Source organism: Episyrphus balteatus, chromosome 2 (assembly GCF_945859705.1).
Source record: "Episyrphus balteatus chromosome 2, idEpiBalt1.1, whole genome shotgun sequence".
Taxonomy (NCBI): domain Eukaryota; kingdom Metazoa; phylum Arthropoda; class Insecta; order Diptera; family Syrphidae; genus Episyrphus; species Episyrphus balteatus.
Window position 1 is genome coordinate 14,548,780 of NC_079135.1, and position 26,708 is coordinate 14,575,487.

Here is a 26,708-nt window from a genome sequence, read left to right on the forward strand (position 1 = left end):
AAAAGTAACAGTTCTTTTAATACAAATCACAAGAAAGTTAAACACTCCACTTCCACTTATTTTCATTGGATTTAAAAAAAAATTAAAAGGGTGTTGTGTATACCACCAATGAAGCTGCTTGTGCATTCAATTAACAAAATTATTTTAAACCTTATACATATTACATAGAAAACTGTTTATGTTTAGGAATTACTAACAATGACTAATGGCTTCAAATTAATTTCTTGATAAACCCTAACCTTCTGAAATGTAAACAAACAAATGTAAACAAATAAAATAACAAAAGCTGATGTAAGAACATTTATGTTTTTCAAAGATGCATCACTATCGTAAAAATTGGTTTTTATAGCTTTTTCATTTTCTATGACAAAATACTTACCTAAAATTGCATAAGCAATTGGATTACTGGAAAATTAAAACAAAATTCTGAGATTTTTTTTTTGCAAAAAATAATAATTTAAAATTTTTAAAGATATGTATATTTATTTGTCTATTTACCTATCTTAAAAAAAAATCTTGTTTTTTCTTACAACCACAAAACATAAAAGTAAAAAGTAAATGCTGTATTTTTAATGTAGTTATTTTTTACAAGTTGACATTAATGAAATAAAAAAAGGATGTGTATAAATTAATCGTAGCAATTTTAAAAATTGCTGAATGGTGTCCATCGATGAGTTATTAATCTTCTTCTCAAATACTGTTGTTGATGTCTTACTGGATTGACCCGAATGTTCTTAATGACGCAACCAGGAGGTAGATTAATCTGCAAAAAAGCACAATGATGCATTTAATTTTTTGTTAAAGAACTCTTATTAAAAAAAAAAAAACAATCAGTGTCACACAAAATCACGCTCATCCAGTTAATATTATCTCGTTAAATTTGATTTATTATAATAAGATAAGGTTTTGTCTTTTGTTGTATATTATTGTTAAAGAATTATTTTTTTGTCTTAAGAGATAATTATGAGATGAAACGTGCGCATTTCATTTTACCTCCAGCAGAGAAAAATTATAATCATTCACAAAAACTAAATTACAAATATATTTTGTTATTGTTTCTGTTATCAATGGAAAACAATTTTGATTGTATAGGTTGGTATATGTTTCTATGCTTCGATTTAGTTTTTATTTGCATACTTTTACTGCGTGTTATTCACTTGATTTTGGATTGGAGTGAGAAGAAAAAATTAGACGAGGAATTTTTTGAATGAAACTTATGTTCAAATCACATTTTTAGAACGTTGATATAATTGTTGCGGATGTTCTCAAGACCTTATCTTTTCTAGACATTATTTTTGGTGATTTATTTATTAATAAAAAAAAATTAACTAAGTTACAAATTAAAATTGTTTTTTTATTTTGCTCTATGAGGTAATTTAAAATTTGATATATTTTGTCCAGTCAAATTGTATTCAAACTAATATGTATTTAATTGTATTCAATTATAGTGGAATATTTTATTTGTTATTAGCGTATTGCTTAAAGAGTGATATTTTTTTTTTAAACGGTTTGTATATTGTTTTTCTGTTTCTTCTTAGCACAAAACCGTCGAAATATTCTTACAGATGAGTACTTTTTGAAAGGAAAAAAAACAACCGCTTAACTTGTCTGCAATTCAAAATTATATTTATTTGTATGAAGTTTTGAACGGTCTTTAAATTTTTTTCAAAGTAATAAAATGATTAGGCCATTTATTTTTGGTTATATTCTTTCTTGTTTTTATGTATAATACACAAACCGTTTTTGAGAAAAAAAGATCAATTTTCAAATAATACACCAAAGCAAGAAAAAAAGTCATATTTTCGTGTTCCGCAAATCCGTCAACCAAAAAGTAAGACACCAAAAACAATTGCACCAGAACTTTCCTTTTTAAATACAATTTGACTGGACTTATTGTGAGTTGTGACAGTTACACTAAATATAACAAAACATATATTAACTTAGCTATATGGTGATAGTCTCTTTTACTTTTTTTTTCATAACTAATACTTATAATAGGATGATGATCAAATAATTGGACGTAGAACCAATGAACCAAAAATGAAATTAGTCCTATATGAAAGCTAGTTCTTGTACGTTGTACCTACATCACTTTGTACTATGGTGACCAAAGTCAAAATCACCGGAGAAAAAGAGTTATGCAGATAGTTGGTTGGATAGTTGAAGTTTTTTCTTATCTGTAAAATGTATCTGTCTTATTTTCTAAATTTTCAAAATGAAATGTGCCCTTAATTATGAAAGTGGACTAAGTCACTCCTAAAAATGGCATCAAATCTAGCTTAAATATATTTATTATTTAAGGGGTAAAGTTTATTTGAAAGCGAAATTGCAGTAAATAAACTTCTTTATTGCTCCTCTAGTGATTTCATAAAAGAAATAAAATTAAATCGTTATAAGAAAATTGAGGCGCTCAGAACTAAAACGGCCTAACCCACATTTTCAAAAAAATCAAACTGAGTACACAGATCGAACCGCAATAAAAAAATTTATAGTATAAAAATACATTCCCATTAAATTATATTAAATAGAGTTAAAATTAGAGCCAAAAACTTTTGTCACGCTAGTGGACGCCATTTTGGCCTCGGCGACAAAATTCCCTAAATCATTTATAACAAATGTAGTTTCGGAATAAAAAAATATCAGACCTTAGCCCAAAAGTATAGCCAACACTCCTAACTAAAAAAAATTACAAACTAAAAATTAAATAATATTTTTTTATAACTTTTACAAGCCAACAAAAAAGAAACCTTGAAAATATGATTTTCTTTAAACTCGTTTTTCTCAAAACGAAATTTTGTGGGTTAGGCCGTTTTGGCGCTGAGCGCCTCAATTATAATGTAAGTTTTTCTTTAAACAATGCAAAAAGTGACTTAGTCCACTTTCATAATCATGGGCACAAATATAAATTTATCTTTCAAAATTTATTGTTAATATTTATTGTTCATTGAATTCAGAAGAAGTAAAGGTCATATTGTTACAGTATACAGGGTCGAACTGGGGCAAAGAGGCCCGGGTGGCAAAAGGAGAATAGGGGCCAGCCGAGCGCCGCCGCTGCTCGTTCCACGGAACTCAAACAAAAATTATAATACTACAAAAATATTAATTTTTTTTTTTGTCTCGGAAAAGAAAAATATACTTTTATCAAAATTTTTGGTGTTTCTCAACTGAATTTATCGCATATATTTTTCGCACACACCTTCTTTTGGCCCAACAGGCGTACTTTGAGCTCCTGGGCCCCGCGGCAAGACTTTTGTTGTCTTAATTTTTCCTTTTAAAAATTTGTGGAGTTTATTTATGTGTGGAGTCAAAAGATAATCGTCAAAATTATAAATTTTAAGAAAATTTGAAAGTTCTTCACAAACTAAATTGAAAAATTTATTAAAAAGCGAAATAACTTGAACTTGTATCTGCAAAATGGCAATGCGTTTTAAACATATAACCTCTGGGGCCCCAAACTTTCAAATAATCCGATTTTGGACCTGCACTTTTTAAACGGGCCCCTGTCCTTTAGACATGAGACTGTTTAATGTTTGAAATTTTTATTTTTACTGGTTCTTTACATCAATCGCCATTATACACATATTTTTTTTTAATTATTTCATTTTTAGTAAATTTTCTTGATGAATATAGAACTTTTGATTTTTCCTAAAACAAATTAGACCTTCAAACTTTTTAATTTATGTCGTTTTCGATTGGCTCTCCGGAAGCGTCGGGAATCATTCAGAAGACTTCTGAAACCGTTTTATTGGCATGAAAATGACAACCAGAACGCTTCTCAGAAGAGAAATTCTCTTCTTGATTTCCAATCAAGAAGCCCTAATACATGAATACTCACATGTCAAAGATACACTCAATCATTGTTTTTTTATTATTTTTCATTCAAATTTTTTTCGTTTTCTGAAATTAATTTGTTTATTTATTTTCAAACAAATAAATTAAGCTTTTAAAATATTTTGCAATACGAATTCCCGATTAATTTGTTGAATATTAGGTACTATTTTCTTCACATATTAATTAGTTTTCAAGTCTTATGCCATATTTGACATTTTAAATTTCACAGAAAAACAAACACAAACACAAAAAAAATAGAATTGAGTGGAAGCAATTCAAACTGTTTTATTGGATTTCAGTATGAGTGAATCCTTGAGTGATTCCAATCGAAAACGACATTAATTTTGTTTAATGAAGGCAATTCAATGAAGAAAATATAACTTTACAAGTAGGTATGTATATTTAAATGTTAAACTTAGAAAAAAATAGTTTAATATTTTTTTGAAAATGAAAAATTCTTTGACTTATTTTTATAAACTGCAATACACAGGAACTAATCTCTTCTGAATTCAACTAACACTAAATATAACCAGCAAATGTTAGATATTAAAGGTGTTGCCGTTGTGTTCAAATATTTTTTTTTTAAATTTAAATTGTCCCTGACTTCCATGTATTTTTTTAATCTAGACATTTTTTTGGTATCATTTATTGTACGAAATTTTGCCAAAATTTTTGAAAAAAATTGCTTTTGCTCTCAAAAATCCTAATTTTAGTTTGAAAGAACAATATGACAACAGCGGCAACCCATAAATTGAAAAAAATTTCCATAATATTGACATTTTTTTGAATTTAATTCCACAGTTTGTGAAAAATTTTTTTTAACCATGAAGCATTACATTTTTTAGTTGACTCTTTGGCTGTAATTAAGTAATTTAAGGCTAATTTTGTTTGGATTTTCGAACAAATATTAAAAATTAAATCCGCTTAAAAATAAAACAAACAACACAAAAAACACATAACTACAAAAAACATTTATTTATTTTAATATCAAAAAAATATTTGGTTATTTATTTATTTATTAAAATCAACACATAAAAAACATAGACAAACACAATTATTAATATAGTTAATGACCAACAGTAAATAAATGCAACACCCAATACGGAATACTTACAGGTTGATTGCCATAAATCTTTACTGGCGATTGTCCAGTGCAAATGATGTAAGAATCATGATGAGCCAATAGCTTGGAACTTCTCTCAGCAGCAACTTGAGGATAACTGAATGTGTATGGCATTGATTGAACTTGAGGGGCTATATGTAAACAAAAAATCATAAAAGTCTCAAAATACTCAATTTTCAAATAATACCAATTACCTTTAACAACAACATTAAATTCACATCTTGCTGTTAAATCATCTTCATTAACTGCTTCATAAGAAATTCTATGAACACCTTCTGAGAAAAGTTGCCCAGGGATCTTTAAAAATTCAAATAAAGTTAACAATATTCTTCTAAACTTCCATCAACTTACATTTGACTTCTGAACGTTCTTAATGGAACTTGTACTTTCAAATTCTGGTTCCTTCCACACAATGGACCGCTTCTCCTGAGCACTTGCCAATGTAACCTCAAACGACGGTGGACAGAATGTCACCTTTGGCGGTTCACTATTCTTCACAGTAATCACTGTCCGACACAATGCACCTCGTCTCGTGGTCGGTTCATGTCCCCGGAATGTTATAACATGCACTCCAGCTTCCAAATGTGCTTGCAAATTCCTCGACCATGCTGGGAACGATTGCACATACCTAAAGTCCATATTTGTTTTTGGCTTCTGTAAAATTATATGTGCCGTCTTGTGTCCCAATGGTAGCAAAACAGTTGTATTGCGAGGACATTTAATAAATGGTCGTGGTTGTGGCACTCCATAACGTCTATTATTATTATTATCAACCCTTTGATGGGGTGCATTAAATATAGGCGTTCCAATGGGAATACAATCAAATGTCGAATTAAATGACCAACTTTGGTCGACATTACAAACGTTGACTTTGCGACCAGCTGGCATATAGCCAGGATGACAATGCAACAGGCAACGTTCACCGACATAAGTCTTGCCGAGCAAACAATTGGCTGGTAGTATTGTTCCATGTTCAGCTCGAGGCAAACGGGGACACATTTGAGCTAGGGAAATATAAAAAATGAAGAATAATAATGACACTTTAACAAAAGAAACTTACGAATGCAACGATTTTCAAAATTATCCCATTGTCCAGATGCACTGCAATGTCTAATTGCTGGTCCTTCAAGTTGGTAGCCGGGTATGCACCAAACTGAACATCTAGTCTTGTAGTACAAGTGGGTCCTATGACGTGACCTAGTGCAATGGATTTCACCATATTTGGGAGGACGGAATGGCTGGCATTGATCTCGTACTCTCACACAGGACTTTTTGTCATCACTTGGACGAAGTCCTCGAGGACATTTGCACTCAAAACTTCCTGCCAGATTGACACACTCACCTGGACAGCCACCATTTTGATACTCACATTCGTTGATATCAATACAGTGACCATAAGCATCTTTGGTAAAGCCTTGCTCACAGAAACATTCATAGGAACCTTGAGTATTTCGACAACTTTGTTTAGGGCATGGATTGTCAATTTGACACTCATCGACATCAGAACAACTAGAACTGTTTGAAGAATTTACGACGTATCCAGCCCTGCAAGCACATTTTCCATCAGCCACACACAATTGTTCACATCCTCCATTATTTTGACGACATGGATCACTTTCCCGACAGCTTTTTCCATCTTCTTGAAGAGCAAAACCTTGAGCGCATTCACATGAGTGACCTCCCTTTGCATTAAGACAGTAGTGAGCACATCCTCCATTGTCAGTTTCACACTCGTTGATATCCTGACAGGTTTTACCGTCTTCACCTAGCTTAAACCCATCTGGACAAAGGCAGCTATAAGAGCCTTCCAAGTTGGTGCAAGTGTGGGAACATTCACCATTATTGACCAAACACTCATTTATATCAACACAAGTGAGTGAGTCACTTCCGATTTTAAGACCTTGAGGGCAGCCACACTCAAAACCTTTATCAACATTTTTACAAAAATGAGAACACTGGGGTTGTAAGCGAGTACAGACGTCTCCATCAACACAGGTCTTCTTGTCGTCATCCAAAATCATACCGGCCGGGCACTCACATTCAAACGAACCTAAAGTATTTCGACACATGTGACTGCAGCTTGAGTAACCTTGGCATTCGTCAACATCAATGCAAGTACGTTTGTTTGGTCCTAGGACAAATCCAGCTGGACACGAGCAGTCATAAGCTCCGTTAGTATTGATACAATAGTGTGAACAATCATGAAGTGCCTGAGAGCACTCATCAACATCGGTACAAGTTCGAAGGTCATCCTTAAGTTCAAAGCCTGAATCACAGGCACATGAAAACGAACCTAAAAGATTAATACAAATATTGGAACAGTTGCCATTGTTGTCAATACATTCGTCCTTGTCAAAGCAGTCGCGTTGGTTTGCATCAAGCTCATAACCCTCTCGGCAAGCACACTGAAAGCTACCAATAGTATTGACACATAAATGCGAGCATTTAGCTGTCAAACCCATTGCACACTCATCGACATCGTTGCAAGTCTTTCCATCAGAATTTAAAGCATAACCATAAGGGCAAGCACAAGTTGTAAGAGGTTTATCGAAGACACATGAATGAGAACACCCGCCATTTTGAATAAGACAACCATTAACATAGTCACAAGTTCTTTCATCATCTGTCAAAACTTTCCCACTCGGGCAAGAACACTGAAAGCTTCCTGGCAAATTTATACAAAAATCAGAGCAATTGCCATTATTCACAGAGCACTCATCAATATCAGAGCATTCTGTAGATGAGACTCCAACAAAAGCTAGCCCCCGTGGACATTGACAAGCATAAGAGCCGTTAATATTTTGACAAAGCAAGCCTGCAGCACAATTATGCGTATCTAAAGCACACTCATCGATATCAAAGCATTGATTTCCATCGCTAGGAATATAGCCTTTTTTGCATAAGCAATCATACCCACCAAGCTTATTGACACAAATATGTTCACATCCGCCATTGTTTTCGATGCATTCATCGTAATCGAGGCAGGTTTTACCATCTTCTTGGAGCTCGAAACCTGGTTCACAAGAGCAGGTTCCTTGAAGAACGCTGTTACAAAATTGAGAGCAGCCGTTATTGGCGTTGGCGCAGGGGTCAAGATGGATGCAAGTGAAACCATCTTCGGAGAGTTTCATTTCAGCTGGACAGAGGCACAAAGCTCTTCCATCTTCGGAAGAGCATGTGTGAGAACAACCACCATTGTTTGACGAACAGAGATCATTTTCTGGACATTTGTTGTTTGAATCTGGTTCACTGCCATCGGGACATACGCACTCAAATCCACCATCTGTATTTTTACAGACCCTATCCCCACAGACTCCATCTTTTTCTGAACATTCATCGATGTCTAGGCAATTGTTAGAATTTCCTTCCAACTCATGGAAACCGATAGGACACTGGCAAACATACGAGCCTTCAGTATTAAAACAGATATGGGAACAGTTATGTTTGTTTTCTGAACACTCATCAATGTCCTTGCAGAAATAAACCTCATCTCTGAATCCAGTTGGACAGTTACATTTGTACTTTCCATCTTCTGAACTTGTACAAGTTCCTGGGAAACAACGTTCATTTCCGCCAAGTTCCTGACAAGCTTCGGTTGCTTTTTGAACACAGTTGGCCTTATCAGCTGCTAAATCAAACCCATCGGGACACTTACAAATCGGTCCCTCAGCAGTGTCTTCACAATAATGTGAACATTGAGTTTTATTTTCACCCATATCTTGACAAGAATCTTTAACACAAGTTCGTCGATCATCACCCAGATGATGTAAATCTCCACATTTACAAATAAAAGAGCCTTGTGTGTTTTCACATTCATGTGAGCATGCAGCTTGACCTTTTTCTTCGGCGTAAGCTTCACATTCATTTATATCGACGCATGTTCTTTCGTCATCAGAAAGTTCGTAGCCAGTTGGACAAAGGCAATCATAGCTGCCATGATTGTTTCGGCAATTGTCACATTTAGCAATACCTTCAGCACATTCATCGATATCGACACAATTGCCATCGGGACTAAGGCGGAAGCCTTCTTCACAGAGTAAGGTGTGAGTTGGATTGGGTATGGATTCGACTTCGTTGGTTCGAGTTTCTTCGGTTGGTTGTGGTAGGCAGTTGTATGAACCAACTGTGTTTTCACAGCCTCCAGGACACTTGGAAGCGATGTCAGCAGATTCACATTCGTTGATATCTGAGGGAAATGGAAGAGATCAGTTAAAATTTTAGTTACATTTTTGAAATTGTAATAATGTTGTAAAAACTGCTTTTTAAAAAAATCTAAATATTTTTAAGACTTCAATTGCAATTTTCTGATGGCTTCAAAAGTTTTAAATCGTAAACTGGCGTAATTTTTGTCTAACTTTTCACATGTGTTACAATTTTGAATAGGGAATACGTGGAAACGGGCTTAATTCAATGCATTTTTATGAAGTTCTAAACCTTTTGATTTTATGCAGTGGACAGCTTTGGATATCAAAATGTGCTGACATTTTCATTGGAAAAATACTAGAAGAAATATCGATTTATGGATGATGAACTAAAGGATACATTTTATAAAACTGAGTTTCAATTAGGAAGAAGAATTGGTTTACTGCAGCCTGAATCTGATACTATCTAGTACGAGAAAACTTTTTACGGTCCAAATATAATTTTTTTTTAAATCAAAAGCGAATTCCAAAATTTTGCATTTGTGGAGTGACTTTTCAAAAGGAGATGTAAAATTATTTGTCATTTCTCAGAAAATAGAAAAAAAAAACAACATTGCGATTTTTCAAAGATTTTCAGTTTCAATTGCTATTTTCAGTTAACTTGGACTAGTTAAATTAAGCGTTGGAATGTGGAGAACAGAACTGCATACTTCGTTGGAAAAAAAGTGAAAAGTGATTTTATGGCCTTTTGAAAAGTTACTCCTGTTTGTTTTGCAGATCAATTTATTTCGCAGGATTAAGATTTTATCGGCACTGAAAAACTAGTTTTTGAATTTTAATTTTTTATAAAAATCTATTAAATTTACAAAGGAATAATGAAAATTATTTTTATTTTTAAGCATATGGAGCAATGGCGTACATTGAGTCGGCGGGGCCCCGGGGTAAGACTAAATTTGGGGGCCCCTTAGTTATGTACAAAAAAAATTACGTATACGCCATACGTTTTTTTTTGTATGGCTTATTTATTTTTAGGTTTATTTTAATGTTTTAATATGTTCGTTATTCACTTTGCTATACTTACTTAAAATGTCTCTCATAAAAGTAGTAAACACTTGTACTAGGGGCCCCCAAAATTAAATATTTAGAGACCCCTAAAATAAATTTTTTTTAGCTAAGAATTGATAGTTCTTGGGGCCTCTGTTCTGAAGTAATAAATACATATTTTATTTTCCATCATCAGACAATTTTTTTTTTTTTATTTTGGGGCCTCTGAAAAATTATTTTTAGAGCCTCAAAATTAAGTGCTTAGAGGCCCCTAAAATATAATATAATTTTTTTGGAGCCAAGAATTAATAGGTATTGGGGCCTCTGTTCTGATGTAATATTCGGAATGCCACCAATAACGTAATGTTTTTATTTTGGGCCCTGATGTATTTATGTTGGGCCCCTGAATTTATATTTAATTTTCCATTTGATTGTTTTGAAGCACTTTTGAGGATCCTCAAATGTATTATTTGTGGTGGCAAAGATTTTTCAAGTAATATTTTTGGGGCCATAAGATAAAATTATAATTTTTCTTTTAAAAAAGCAGTTTATTTTTTTTTTGGGCCCCTGGGGTAACCTGGGGTAACACTGAATGGTTACTTCGGTACTCAATTTATGCTAACAGTTTCCTTCTCTGCATTGTCTCCAGTGGGAGCCCTGGGGTCGGTCGGGGGCCCCGGGGGCACCGTCCCGTTTGCCCCAAGGGAGTGTACGCCCCTGATATGGAAATATGTATATGTTTATTGCTGAATATGATTTCTTGCCATAAAAGTATGCTTGAACCGAAAATGCTACTAAATCAATTTGTTTATTTCTGAGAAAACGGCAACACTGGTCGGTTTTCAGTTTTTTTTTTTTTTATTTAACTCGAAAATCAATCAAACTGGTTGTTAGAAAAGAAAAGTTTTTATCAACTTTTTTGGTTGAAAGCAATATTTTAAAATGCTGTAAAAAGGTAATACATAATTGGTAAGATTTGGAGTTTTAAGGTAAACTGAACTCAAGGTATTGAATAAGTATTGACCCACTTATAACGACAAAGAAAAAAACAAAATGTTTTTCTAGGTTATGTTTTCTATTAGCTAATATTTAATTTATTATTGGCGAAAAAAAAACGAAACAAAATAATTAATTAGATGTGTGAAATAATACTCAATTTTCGCACAAATAATAATTAATCACCAAAAACTCGCATTCTCAAAATCTCACGGATATGGCGTTGCGGCCTTTTGCAAAAATTGACATATTTTTTAATTAACATCAGCGTATATTTCGCTGTTAATACAGACATATATTTTTGAAAAATTATTTAAGAAACGTAGGTAGTAGACTTTGCACTGGCAGCATATCAAGTCATTTTCGCTTTAGGTACCTACCTAATTAAGTGAATAAGTTTAAAAAAAGTTATTCGTTTGGCATGTAAGTTTTTCGTTAAATTTATTAATGTAATATACAAAGTAGCAACAAATTTATAAACTGTTTTAAAATTGTATTAAAAAAAATAAACATACAATATATTTATTAGAATATTGAAAAGTATTCGAGCACATGTTATCCACAAAATCTGTTGAGTCATCACTGAAATATCACAAAAGCTAAACAAGATATGTACGTCAATTTAAACAAAAAACAACAAAGGCAATTTTCCATTCTTTGAGTTGAGAAAAAAAAATAAAGTTTTAATGTAAATTTTTTAAATTTTAAGTGTAAAAAATCTAAAAAAAATTTCAAAATTTCCTCTAGTTCCACCAAACAAGCTGAAATAATTTATTTTTTTGAGTTTATCGAAAGTAAAATCTATTCATAAGTTTTCAAAAATTTCGACTCCAAACTTTGTAAAAAAGAAAATAATAACAATATTACCTTCACCATCATAATAAATTTTTACAAACCTTGACAATTTTTCCAATCTTTCGATAATACTAAACCACTTGGACACAAACAAAATACTCGTCCTAAAGTTGCCAAACAAATGTGAGAGCATCCACCATTATTTATTGCACATTCACCATTGTCCTCACACGAAACTCTATCGTCACTTAATTTAGTTCCAGGTAGACCATCACAAGAGCAAGTATAGTTACCCCAAGTGTTGAAACAGGTATCCTGGCATGGACCGTGTCCGTTTCGTAATAAACATTCGTTAACATCTAAGAGAGGCATTGTAAGTGTATGTGTGTCGTGTGTTTTATGAGATTCAACAACCAACCAAAAACAACAAAGAAAGAAATCGATGAAGATTTATACCAAATGATGTTGTGGACAATGCATCCGTTTAACAAAAGGACTATCTACCAACAAAAATAAAACCATGCAGAGAGTGACAGAGACTAAAATTTACAATAGTAGACACAGCACCAGAAATAGGAAGGATAACACATTTTGTACAAATGGGAAAAAATTAGTTCAGAATCAACCTCTCCAACCAAAAAACTCTACCACCATCACCACCAGATTAGCTTGAAAAGTCTTTATGACCTCAATAAATTTATAATTAAGAACTTACCAATGCACGTTTTGCCCGTGACTGTATCAATTTGCAACCCCTCCTGGCAAGTGCACTCAAGGGATCCGGGGATGTTTTTGCAAATTTGCTCACAGCCACCATTGTTGATACTACACTCGTCGATATCTGATGGAAATGAAAATAAAAAATGAGAAAAACCTTATGCACGAAACGAGAAAACCTTCTTTTCTTACCGTGACATCCTCGATAGTTATAAGGATCCAATGTGAATCCCGAATAGCAAGAACACACAACCCTTGGCTCATTCTCTCCCGGATAAAGGACCATCTCGCAATTATGGTCACAGCCCCCCTTTTCCGGTCCACAACTTTGATTCAGCACCCTCGGAGTATAAGGATCCACAGTGGGCTGAACGACAATATTGACGTCGGTAACTGCATCAACTTTTGTGGCTGCAGTGGATACTTCATCTAGAACCTCTCCACTTACTTTAACGGTATACTCAACTTTAGGCTCAGTGATGGCTGTCGTTTCAGTCTTGGGCGGTGTTGGTTTCCTTACTGTTTCCTCATCATCTTCATCCTCTTCCTCTTCACCACCATCATCATATTCCTCGTAATCTAAATATGTGCCAAGTCAAATATATAAAAAGGAACAAAGGAACTGCCCATAAAGTGGCCGCCAGCCGCAGCTATTTTCAATTTGCCTTACCCTCTTCATTGTAGTCACTCAAGGCAATACATTTTGGCAGTTCGCCAATCCATTTCTTTTTACTACAATAGACGGTATTTCGTTCGGAATCCTCCAGTTCAAAGTTATCGTTACACGAGTAAAATGCGACTATGAAAGTGCTTTCGCCTTTGCGCCTTCTGAAATTGTTAAGAAGAATTTTGCCCCCCAAACCAAAAACAGACAGAAACACAGACACACAGACACACATTTTGTGGTTATGAATAATTCAAAAGGATACTTTAAAATTAGCCTATATTTTCTTTTTTTTTTAAACTTTTTTTTTACCTATCGTATTTCTGCACGAATCCATTTGGGATTTCTGGTGCCTTTACTCTGGCACTGACGCAAGTCATATCCAAGTTTTCAGCATAGTCCGATGTGATGTAAGGATCTTCCTGTATGTCTTGAGTTTTCTTTTTTCTTTCTTGGCTAGTTGCTTGGGAATTGGTATCATCTATGTCGTTTTTTTCGTCATTTTCATCAGCATCATCTTCGGATTGGACTAGTGGGGATATAAGATGAAAAGATCTTTTATGAAAAAGTTTTAGGTAAAAGTTTCAAAAATTTATAAGACTGATTTATTCTTTGAGAATCTTTAGTAAGGTGTTTTTTAATATTTATTTTAATTTTTCAGGTATATTTCTTCTTACTTTTAACACATTTTGGTGGATTTTTATTCCATTCATCGGTATTCAAATCGCATATTAATTCCGTTTCACCCTCCAAAGTGTAGCCACTATTGCAGGCATAAATAGCTCGTACACTATCGTCTTCATCTTCCATGCGAACTGTTGCAAAGTTCACAGTAGGTGGTACTTCGCAGTTTTCATATTGAGCTAGGGTTCCTGAAAAACCAAAAATTAAAAGATAAAGAAACATAAATTAAGGGAAAGGCTCTTTTTTAAGTTTTTGAAATAAATTTGACTTTAGATGAGATTGAATTTTGAAAAGGAAAACAATCGGAATTACAATAATGTCTGGAAATAAGTGTACTTAAAATGTCCTTTATATTTTTGTTCGCTTTTAACTTTTCTATAAAAAAACTCTACCTACCCAAATAACAAGCGCAAAGAAGTAAAATTGTTGGTTGAGTAATGATGCATCGGTAGTAGTAAAAATGATACTGTTAAAAAATAGGAGCAAATTTTGTCATAAGTCAAAAAATAAAACTCAACCTTGATTATATTGAAAGAAAAAAAGGTTTATTGATTTTCATGATAAACTTACATTTAAAAGAAGCAAAATGCAAAATTTGATCGACCAAGTCATTCCGTGATAAGAGTTATACACAGTGAATACCCTTTCAATTCAATGTCCTCAAAGATTTTTGTTTTTAAAATTTTAGAAAAACCTACGGAATTTGTTAAGTTTTTTTTTATCATGAGATCAATAATTCTTTTACCATTTAATATTGCAAACACAAGTCCAAGGACATATGAAACTCACTAAAGTTCTTAAAAGTATAATGGAAATATGTAACTTCAAAATAAGGATCTATATCCGTATTTACTTCCTAGTTAAAAAAAATAACAACCCTATCCCAAAATAATTGTATAACTAAACTCTAGGTAATATATTGCTTTAAATAAAATTTAAGCTTACTTGAAACATAAAAAAGTTCATTTACACAAAATTTTATCAAAATCCAAAACTTTTTTTTATAGATAATACCTAATAAATAAAAATAATATGGTTATGTAAGAAAATGATCGAAATAAGAGTTTTAGACCTTTTAATTTATCTGCAAAAGTTGTACCTATATAATTTTGTCATTACTCAGTGTATTTTTTTTTAAATAAATTGTTCGTAAACTTTTACTTGCGATATAGGTACTATACATGTATTACAAGTTTTCAAAAAATTGATTTTTCAAAAAAAAATTTTGAAATATTTTTTAAAAATCCAAAATTGCGTTTTTTGAAAATTTTCTAAATTTTTAATATTATCTTTACTTACACACGTTTGTATATAAATTTTCATTTAAATCGGGTTAATGTTGTACGAGATATTCAGAAACGAAAAAAACCGTTCTATGACAGGTACCGTTAATAACGGTACAAAAAATATTTTTTTTATTTAAAAAGTTGACTCTTATGTGTAGTACTACACACAAAAATTTTAATCAAAATCGTTAGAGCCATTTTTGAAAAAAATTAACTTTTCTATTTCCGTTATATGGCAGGTACCGTTAGTTTTGGTCATAAAAAAAAAAATTTCAATTTCCCCTCTAGGGAATCACCAAAAACTGCTAACTACCAAGTTTGAAGAAAATCACTTCACTCGTGTAGGCTGCAGCTCCAGATAGAGACAGACACACAGACAGACAGACAGAATTGCCGGACCCACTTTTTTGGCATTCTCCATCATCGTAATGTCATGTAAAATTGTTATCTCGAGTTCGATTTTTTTTAAGAATCCTAAACTTGAACTATAGTACCTATATCGCAAGTAAAAAGAAAGTTTTTTTAAAAAACGACTGTAACGATTTTGAAAATTTTTTTCTAAAGATGCATTTTAATAAGAGAAATCAAATTCCATACTTGTTTTGGAGCTCAATTTGTTTTCAGATGTTTTTTTTACCTTTGAAAAACGAATTTTTTGTTATTTTTTTCATAAAATTTTCTAAATTTATAGGTATTTAAGAACTCTTAAACATTTTAGCAACTTTAACCCTAAGAGCAATTTCGTGCGACCCGGTCGTGGATTTTATTTTTTAAATGTCTTAGGCTTTGGTTTCTCACAATAAGACATTCAATTTTTATTTTAAAATAAAAAAAATTAGTTTTGCATGCATGTTTTTATGACTTCCTTGAACCCAGTCGTCCGTTTTATTTTTGTTTGATTTAGAAATAGCAAGTCATTTCTTTCTTCATAAAATTATGTGAAAGACGAAAACCTCTAACTCTCTAATTTGAAAGTATTTCGGTTAAAAATGTGCTTAACAATTATTTATTTATAAAAATCATTTGTGAATAGAATTTGAAAATTATTTTATAAATTTAGTTTTTTTTTTTTTGAAAATTGTTTAAAGAATTTTTAAAAAATTGATGCGAGCTCTGTTTTAAGAACTTATTTTTAATTAATTTACGTAAATTAATTTTTCTAAAATGAAAAAAAAAAAAAAAAATTCCAAAAATTTGATTTATCAAAACTGTTTTAAATATTTGGTGATAGAACATTTCATGAAGAAACTTTCGAAAATTGAAGGGTATTTCTTAAAAACTTAATATAGTTTATACCTATTTGTTTTTTGCTCAAAAATTCTTAGGAAAAGTGAATAAAAATGTAGCTATAAGAAGCGAAGTTTTTTCTTATATTTTATTTATATTGAGATTCCGAGTTTTTGATTCTCTTTGAAATACTCAAGTTTGTTCGGGGAATCATTATTCAAAATAAATTCAAATTTCCCATCCGATTCAAATTATTTAGGATTATAATGCTTTAAAGTCATAAAAAGTTTACGACTTGTTAATATTTTTATGAACGTTTTAATCAAATTTTCGACAATATATTTTTACAAAAACATTTCACTTGTCCTAAGGGAATACTAAAAAAAAACATAAATTCCATAAATATCTAGAAAAAATGTATAAATTATAATATTTTTTAAATGATTTCATCTTGAAAATATATTATCTCAAAATAGAATACACACCTTTTTCGAATTTTATAAAGTTTTATTATTACAAACCAAAACCTATAAAACCACATGTTGTGATAATCAAAATAGAAATGTCAACTTTTTTGGAGAAGAGTGCATTTTCCAATCAACATAAAAACCAAAACAAAAAAAAACCACAAAAAATTGGTCTTGTTTATTTTAATTGTTTATCAAAGAAGCACGTTCTATATATGAATGTAGGTATGTTACCTATATAGCACATGTTGCCATAATAAACAAATGGTAACATTGTTTTAGGCTGCACACAATTATAAAGATATAGCTCACCCCAGGGGCGGATCCAGGATTTTTTTCTGGGGGGGGCACAAGGGACGGATTGGCAAAAAAAAACAGCAATAACAGTTAGAAATAAAGTGAAGTACCATACGACTGACTAACAAGCAGAAAATTTTAACGACCCACAGTGGTCTAAAACCTGGCCAAAAATATTTAGGCACATTTCCCACATCAAATAGGTACCAACTGACCAAAAAGTTATTCGGAAGGAAAAATTTTCATTTTCTTGTTACAGTAAAAGCCACTTAAGTGCTAACCCTCTTACTCCTGGATTAGCTGGAAGAAAAAAAATATAAAAAATCAGAAAATGCACGTACAATTCTGTGCTATATTAAAGTTAGTAATCTATTCTTTGTTTAATTTTTTGACTTAAGTTGTTTCACCAAATAGATTTTGAGAAATTAAGTTTTAAAGATGAAATTTTGAAAAAAAAAAAAAATGTTTACGTTTTTTAATTGATTTTGTATAAAATTTTGCAATATTATGGACATAATTATACCTTTAGTTAATGACCTAGTAGTTTTTAGTCAAATACTAAAGACTTCATTCTAATAAATATTAAAGTTCCTAAGAATAACAAAAAAACTGAATCCTACTTTTTTGCCGGGAAACCCAGTTTTTTTTTTTTTATTTGCATTAACCTTTTGTAACCCAAGGTCGTAAATTTAAAAATTAATAAGTCAATCGATTGGCCTTTATCTTTAATAAAACAAGTATTTTTTAAAAATTCAATAAAGTCATTATTTACTTAGTTATTTCGATATTTTGGGAGTAAAAAAAAGTTTAAATAATTTATTTTTATATAAAAATTCAAAAATTCAAGCAAAAAACTATCTAATATTAATTTTTAGGCACTTTCCTAATATCCAAAAATAAAACCCCGTGGGGTTTACTAACAAAAACTATTTTTTTTTCTGAATTTCGTAGTTTTTATACAAATTTGCTTATTTTCAAAAAAAGCCCAACTTTCAACATTAACTGTCAATTAAAAACTATTGGTGCTATTTATTAGAAATTTGAAGTACTATTTCGATAAAGCAATACTTAAAGATTATAATATTAGAAGCTTCAAAAGAAAAAAAAAATAGTTTGTAGAGCTTTTATGCAATCTTTTTCGGTTTGTTACAGAAATGTCACATGGGGCTACAAGGGGTTAAATTGTTTTATACCTCAAGAATATTGTGTTCAAATCGTAGGTCTCTTGGAGCCAAATTGACCAAGTTATAAGTATTTTAATACTACCCTTAGGAACGTTTTAGTCTTTTAGTCCAGAGTTCAAAGCTTTAAATCGTTATGCCCACAACTAATGTTTTCAACGCCGGTGCTCCTCATAACTTCAAAACTACTGCACCGATTCTTTTGAAATTTGGAACACTATTATTTTTACATATTTTTAGAGGTATCCCTGGAGAAATTTTCTCAATAAAATAATATTTATAAAAATCTATAAGTAAGGGTCGCTTTTGAGGAGTTTTTTTTCAAGGGGTCTTTATTTTCGGGGTGCAAACTTGGGCAAACTTCTGAAATGCAAGTGTGTTCTACACATATTTTAGTTCTATAATGTATAGTTTATGCAATTTTGTGACGTGTTCCGCTATTTTAAAAACACTAATGTTGAAAAAAAACAACGAAAAAAGTGCAAATTTTTTAACCCCTCTGTATGAAAAAATAGAGTTGCATATAGGTACAATTATTTTTTTTATATCATTCAATGTCATTCGATGTCCATATCAAAATTTTTCACCAAAATCACTTTGAAAATTCACTTTTTTTTAAATCGAAAAATCGTTTATTTATTTGTGAGGTGGAGCTTTTCATGGGAAAGGGATGAAACAATCAACAAAATTCGCATTTTCAGCCAGAAATAGACAAGAATTTTACTCAAGTTCTTTCTGTTATTATTCATATATTTTTAAAACTCTTATAGTTTGATTTCCTTTAAGTATGAACTTTAAGTTCTGGGGGGGGGCACGTGCCCCCGTGCCCCCCCCCCTAAATCCGCCTATGGCTCACCCCCTCACCAATGTCAACATCCATCTCTAAAATTTTCCTACACAGAAATGAAGATATTTTCTTTTTATTTGCTTTAAAATTTGACATTCTTGACATGAGTGTGAAAATACCAGGAAATCTTTTGGCTTTCAAAAATGTTATTTTCTGTTTTGTATTAAATCCAACAGGATGTAAATAAATGAAGAAAAAAAGAAACAGATTATGAGGAAGCTTTTAAGTTTTGTTGTGTTTATTTAAAATGTATCTTTTAGTTAGTTTGTGTCAAAAAGTTTATTTTTATTTTTATTGACTATAAGATTGAGTAATGTTATGCTTTTAAATAGTCATCAATATTTGTATTGCTTTGAAATTTATCAATTAATAGAATTGAATCAATACCTTTTATTTTTTCAAGGATGAAAAGAGATTTCGAAACCAAAGTCCCAAATTGGGTCAGTCGATAGGTCTTTTAAGTATTTGCAATCAGCTAAAAAGTCTGGGCCCTAAACTTGTGCCCTGCGTAAAAAAGATACAATTTGAATCTTTCGATGATAAATGAAGCCAATCTGCCGCTATTATAAATTTCTAAAACAAAGTTTGTCATTGATGAATTTATGGATTTAAAATAAAAATCTTTCTATATTTATAGTTTCACAATTTTAATTATTTATTTATTTAAATATGAAGGAAATAATCAAAGCATATCAAAATTGATATTATTCATTTTAAATGACTCATGGAAGAATTACGTATTTCGAGATGAATGAACTGAATGATTTTTCAAAATATTTTGAATTTTATTAAAATTTAAACAAAAAAATCTTAATTTTTTGTTTTCATTATTAAAAAAAAATTATTTCACAAATAAATATAATATCAAGTCAAGCAAAACGCCTACCAATTTTTATAAAAATAAATAAAATATACATATGTAAAAAAAAATACACACCTCTATCTTAATCATCAGAAGAAATATAATAAGAAGAAGAACACTTTGTGTTATATATTTTCATTCAATTTATTGATATAATCTGACAACGAATGGTTTTCTTTTTTTTTTTCTGCCCCAAAGGAACATTTTTATACTCCTCATAGACTCATATAGAGTTGATGAGGAATTGTGTTATTAAAAAATATATAGGCACTTTGAGAATATGACATGAGATTTATTTTATTTCTTAAGGGAACTTGTCTCTCTCGGTTATATTTATTATTAGAATTGAAATATTTTTGAAAATGAATTGGTACTTTGGAAGGGATAGAACAAATTTAAAGAGTTGAATTGACAATTGACATAATATTCTCTATAGGTGAAACAAAATTCAGGTATTTGTTTGTCGGATATTAAAATTAAATTTATTGATGTAGATTTTTTTTTTTGGTTTGGTTTAGAAATCTTTGGAAACATAAATTATAAAAAACTTACACATTTTTATGGTTTGTTCCGTAACAACAAAAATTCTATTTGTAACCAGTTGTTTCTCATAATAAATTTTTAATTCCACAATTGAAGCTATTTATAGGTACATATTTTGAACTAAAATAAGTGCACATACACAATTTGCTGTGAAATGTTAAATTGGCAAATGCTCATACATATACTAAACAATGATCCCCTTGAGATCGAGATCATAACAGCTCCGAAAAAGGAAGAATAAAGGAATCTTTTAATAAAATGATTTTTAAACAGCATTACAGAAAATAAAAGAAAAATAGTAACAGTGTGAAATAAAAATCAAAAATATGTAATCGCTCTTAAGAAATCTTTGCGCGAAACTGTCACAAATTGAAATATTTTGCAAGTTTAAAAATTTCGTTACAAAAATATTAAAGAAGTTTTCTTCTCCTAAGGCTTATTAGTGTTCCAAATTAATCCACAGAGAATATACACATTTTTACACATAGCTTTTGCAAGGCATTTGCTGTAAAAAAAAATGCAACTGAAGATTTTTAAATGCCACGTCCATAAGTTATTCAAGGTCAAATTTCGAAAACATACATAGATTTTTCGCATTTAACATTGAAACAAAAGATTTTGCGACACTTTTGAAAATTGAAATGAAAAGGAAAAATAGATTTGGGTAAGAAATTCCATATCGGCTTGAAATGCAAACCTGCTAAATGCCACCTGCTAGCTCCACTTAAAAATTACCCCGGGGTAAGACTAAATTTTGGGGCCCTTTTGATATTTGGGGGCCCCTTAGTTACAAAAAAAAAATTACGTATACGCCATACGTTTTTTTTTTGTATGGCTTATTTATTTTTAGGTTTATTTTAATGTTTTAATATGTTCGTAATGCACTTTGCTATACTTACTTAAAATGTCTCTCATAAAAGTAGTAAACACTTGTACTAGGGGCCCTCAAAATGAAATATTTAGAGACCCCTAAAATAAAATTTTTTTAGCTAAGAATTGATAGTTCTTGGGGCCTCTGTTCTGAAGTAATAAATACATACATATTTTATTTTCCATCATCAGACATAATTTTTTTTATTTTGGGGCTTCTGAAAAATTATTTTTAGAGCCTCAAAATTAAGTGCTTAGAGGCCCCTAAAATATAATATAATTTGTTTGGAGCCAAGAATTAATAGGTATTGGGGCCTCTGTTCTGAAGTAATATTCGGAATGCCACCAATAACGTAATGTTTTTATTTTGGGCCCTGATGTATTTATGTTGGGGCCCCTGAATTTATATTTAATTTTCCATTTGATTGTTTTGAACATTTGATTGTTTTGAACCACTTTTGATGTATTATTTGTGGTGGCAAAGATTTTTCAAGTAATATTTATTGGGGCCCTAAGATAAAATTATAATTTTTCTTTTAAAAAAGCAGTTTATTTTTTTTTGGGGCCCCTGGGGAAACCTTTTTTTAAAATCAATAAACATATATTGTGTGGCTACCAATGCATTATACATTACACTGAATGACATAATTTGTCTCCCTGGTTACTTCGTAACTCAATTTATGCTAACAATTTCCTTCTCTGCATTGTCTCCAGTGGGGGCCCTGGGGTCGGTCGGGGGCCCCGGGGCACAGCCCCGCTTGCCCCAAGTTAGTGTACGCCACTGGTGAGTTGATTGCTTTTGTGAGTTGTTTGCATTTGATCATAATAACAAAGTGTCGTTATTAATTCATTGAATTGATTTGTTTGTCAGTAAATGAATATGTGATTTTTTTATCTTTCTTCAATGAAAAAACAAAAGTATTGGTAACCCCAAGAATTTTTAATTTTTGTAGGTAAGACTATAAGTTTAAATTCTGTGGCAACAAGGAATAACAACATAAGTCAACTTATGTCGAAATTGAGATTTTCACAAAATCTGATGTACAATAAGCGATTCTATCTACCATATTTTTTTTTCTATTTTTATCTTATCTTTTTATCTTAAGCGGCTTATGAATTACAGGTTAAAGAAAAATGACATTAGCATTGACTTCTTATGGGATGCCAAACTTTCAAAACGCTATCCTGAAAAGTTGTAAAAACTGACTGATGTTGTTTTTCCTTATTGCCACAGAATTGTAAGCTAACCTAAAATTACTTATTTTTCACTTTTTTTGAAGCCAAAATTCCATGTTTCAATTATTTCTAACATTGAGAAACGATGATTCCAATACTAAAATATTGTGTTACCAGGTAATTCTATTTTGCAAAAATTAATTGTTTGTTCATATAAATAAATAAATTAACTGCAATATGTTATGATTTCGAGAACTACTTCACGAATACAGTAAAATCGAATACAAATTTTTGTAACCTTTTTCATCGTGTTTTCATATCGTCATAATAGCCGTGTTTTATTTTCAACGTGATTCAGATCAGATCATGTATTTATTAGCGTTACAGTAAATCCAGCTTTTGTTGTTTAAGCAAATAAATGTAATGATCTGATCTGAATCACGTTGAAAATAAAACACAGCTAATATTGAGATTGATTCTTTTCTTAAATAAGAATTTTTTAATTGCAAGTAACACAAAATCATGAAGAAAAAATAATATGTTTAAAAATGAGTCTATTAAATAACTTTGACAATTTTTAATAACAATGCTATTTAAAGGGTCCTGATCACAACTTTAAACTTAAAAGGTTAAATAATAATAAACGGCAACTCATCTTTTGTACTTTAAATTATAGGAAATAAATAAACAATTGATTATGCAAGTTCTAGCAAAACAGACTATTTAAATTTATTTTAAAATTTTGTATAATATGGTGTATTTCAAAATATTTACTGTAAATTCGAAAACTTGAAACTATAAAAAAAATGTTGTGTGTGAAAATAATGCAATAATATTTATTTTTTATTTGCAAATTGTTTATGTGAAGTTCATAAGTCAGAGTAAAATTTCAATGATAACTATGTAAGTCTTGAAAAAATATGTTTTTAAAATTCTGTATACTGTAAATAGGCTAAAAATTGTTTTGATAAAGTCCGCACTTGCTAACCTTATCAAAATGATTTGTGTTTATCATTACAGCATTTTGGACATGTAGCGTTTTGTATATATAGAGAATTTTAAAAAAACAGTAGTTAAAACAGTATTTTAAATGCTTTATAATGACCCATATATAATTCAACACCAATAGTGGAGTAACTAAAGTTCAAAAATTGGCAATATTAGGGAACCCGGCCGAACAGCTTAGATTTTGATGATCTTTTTTTTTCAAACGTCGCGTCGGTAATCAAAAATACTTTAAAGTCTATAGATTAAAAATTGCCGATGTTGCCGTTTTGATTTTTTAAATTTAATTGAAGATTTTTGTGAACAAAAACAAATTTTTTTCAAAAATTTTTCTTAAATTTCATAAATTAATTGATGCCAAAAGATTGCCTAGGAAATTCAAGGAAAAAAAATATATGGGAGTGAGGGACAATCTTCCATAGTTCAAGCGATAGATGCAATTTTCTTATTAATTGACTTCAAACACAAAAAAAAATATTTGAACACAACGGCAGCACCTACAATATTCAAATATACATTTTTTAAAAGCTAGAAGCTTAGTCATATATGTAAAATTAAAATTAAGTTAATTGAAAGAACGGCTTTTGAAAGAATGGTAATTGAACTCAGATTTTTGAAAAAAAAAAAAATTATTGAAAAAAATTTAACATGTCGTTTTTTAAACTTGGTCGTAATATAAAATGCATTTATTTTCAAATTTTTTTGGCCGCATTTATTATGATTTCAAATTATAAAAGGAAATGTCAATATGTATTACGGCTTATGAAAAAAATTAAAAAGTTTTTCATTTTCAAAGAACTTTTTTTAATAAAAGTTTTGAAAAAAAATGTAACTTATTTTTTTTTTTAAGTTCAACATCTAAACATAAAATTATTTTGTATTCATTTAAATAGCAAAAATTTAAAGTTCCTATTTACCACAGTCTTTGAAAAAATTAATTATTGCAATGCAAAAATTCAGTTTTAATAAAAAAAAAACCATTGAAATTGAAGTAATTTTTAATTTTTTTTTTCAAAAGTGTGATATATTTTACCTTTTTTGCTTTGAAATTCAACTGATAATATTTATGGCCAAACATTTTTTTTAAATAAATTCATATTTTATTAGACAAAGTTTGGAAAAAAGTCATTTTAAATTTTTCAAATAACATTTTTTTTTTAATTCTGAGTTTGAGGACCATTTTTTCAAAAAGTCTTGATTAAATTTAGTGGATTTAAATTTAAGAGATAAGAATGAGCTTCTGGCTTTTTAAAAATGTATTTTAAAATATTGTAGGTGTTGCCGTTGTTTTCAAAATATTTTTTTTGTGTTTGAGGTCAGAATGTAAGAAAATTGCATTTATAGCTTAAACGATGGAAGATTGTCCCTTACTGCCTTTTATATATTTTCCTTAAATTACCTAGAGAATCTTTTGCTATCATTTGTTTTATGAAATTTAAGCAAAAAAAATGGTTTTGTTAAAAAAAATTGTATTTTTAATTTTAAAAAACAATACGGCAACACCGGCAATTTTTAATCTATAGACTTTAAAGTATTTTTAATTACCTACGTTTAAAAAAAAAATCGTCAAAATCAGAGCTGTTCGGCCGGATTCCCTAATAATTTGCTTTAGTTACTCTATTAACCCAAATTAAACATAAGTCATTTTAATAATTTTCACTCGACAACAATGCTATGTTTAAGAAAACTAGAAAAAATATTTTGCTAAGACAGAAACTTTTTAGTAACTGTGCATAATTCTGTAGGTAGTGTAGGTGTACACATTTAATTGAAATGTTATTCTGATGATTTTGTTTATAAATTTATTTGCATTTGAGGTCTACTGAGGTTTCTAAACGTTCCATGTAGGTATTAGCCAAAGTTAATTACAAAACATTCTTTTTTATAATTTTCAAAAAGAAAATAATAGTTTGTATAAGCGTAAAGAAGTAGGCATTGTTATTTTAAGATACAACAAAAAATCTAAAAAGGCCTTTGGAGACTGGACAAACACCGCATGGTACCAAGTATAAAGAAAATTGACCCACTAGTTAAATTGGACAGACTAGAAGGTTGCCTTTTTCATTTTCATATCTACAGCAAGTACAATACTGTTCTTTTGAAATATGTGTTATTTAAAAATCGATTATACCTTACCTATCTACTATCAAGCTTTTTCTAAACGATATTGATGAATTCGCAAGAAGAACTTACCACTCAGCAAAGATAGTGCAACTATCCATAATATTTGATGTGTCATATTGTATCCTTTTTTATCGAAAAGAAAAAATATTTATCCATTAAACTTGTTAACTATTTACACTTTGCAAAATTAAAAATTAAAAAATAAAAAACAATTTTTTAATATTCTATTCACGAAAAAAAAGTATGTTGAAAATTTATGATTTTTTTTTTCAAAAATTAGCTAATTGTATAGAATATTAATAGAAAACACAACATATTTTTCTTTCGAAAACTCCATCATCACTTTTGAATCATATATGCGGAGAACTCATGTATAATCATTAATTTTATTTTTTCAAACAAGAGACAAATTTACACATTTCACTTAACGGTCAATAAATCATAGAGGAAAAAAAAAATATAACTTGGCCACGCTAAAACCTTATGATTCGAGTAAAACTTAATTTTTTTAAAATTTATAGAAAAAGCTACCTGGACTTATCCATCCAACGATCAGCAAAAGACTAGATGATTTTTCTTTGGAAAAATCAAATGGCAAGAAAATTGTCTCTCAAAAAAAAAAAGTTTTATCTCAAAAATCTGATTTTGAGATAGAAAAAAAAAAAAATACAAAATATAGACATCTTCCAACGTATTTACGATTCGGAAGGGAGCGTGAGCGATAAGGAGCATACGCAGGCGACATCATCTTAAAGATAGGTATATTGTAGCAACAAGCCGGTGACACACCGCTGCTCTTATGCTATAAGGCTAAGGCGGAAGATGCC

The 26,708-nt window shown here is 30.4% G+C and overlaps 1 protein-coding gene across 2 annotated transcripts; it reads right to left on the reverse strand.

Moving 5' to 3' along the window:
• Window positions 1-494: 494 nt before the first annotated feature.
• Window positions 495-26,466, reverse strand: LOC129912247 (fibrillin-2). Of its 2 annotated transcripts, XM_055990399.1 has the most exons (14): window positions 26,413-26,466; window positions 25,951-26,004; window positions 13,990-14,184; window positions 13,625-13,841; window positions 13,319-13,476; window positions 12,841-13,227; window positions 12,647-12,772; window positions 7,872-9,140; window positions 6,015-7,247; window positions 5,306-5,958; window positions 5,149-5,251; window positions 4,946-5,085; window positions 4,622-4,688; window positions 653-764 (listed from the first exon to the last, which is right to left on the reverse strand). In XM_055990399.1, exons 2-13 carry the CDS (start codon window positions 25,994-25,996, stop codon window positions 4,650-4,652), a joined length of 4,566 nt encoding a protein of 1,521 aa, XP_055846374.1. In that variant the 5' UTR covers window positions 25,997-26,004; window positions 26,413-26,466; the 3' UTR covers window positions 653-764; window positions 4,622-4,649. The 2 variants fall into 2 exon arrangements, with proteins under 2 accessions (XP_055846373.1, XP_055846374.1); XM_055990398.1 differs by lacking the exon at window positions 4,622-4,688 and having other exon boundaries at window positions 495-763.
• Between the last annotated feature and the right edge of the window lie 242 nt (window positions 26,467-26,708).

Bases quoted from the DNA above. Each gene is read 5' to 3' on its own strand.
- LOC129912247 (XM_055990398.1), bottom strand. From the start codon at position 25,996: ATGACACATCAAATATTATGGATAGTTGCACTATCTTTGCTGAGTG. The intron at 12,773-12,840 runs GTAAGAAAAGAA...CATTTCCATCAG, and splicing joins TAACTATCGAGGATGTCACG to ATATCGACGAGTGTAGTATC. The intron at 5,086-5,148 runs GTAATTGGTATT...GTTTACATATAG, and splicing joins ATTTAATGTTGTTGTTAAAG to CCCCTCAAGTTCAATCAATG.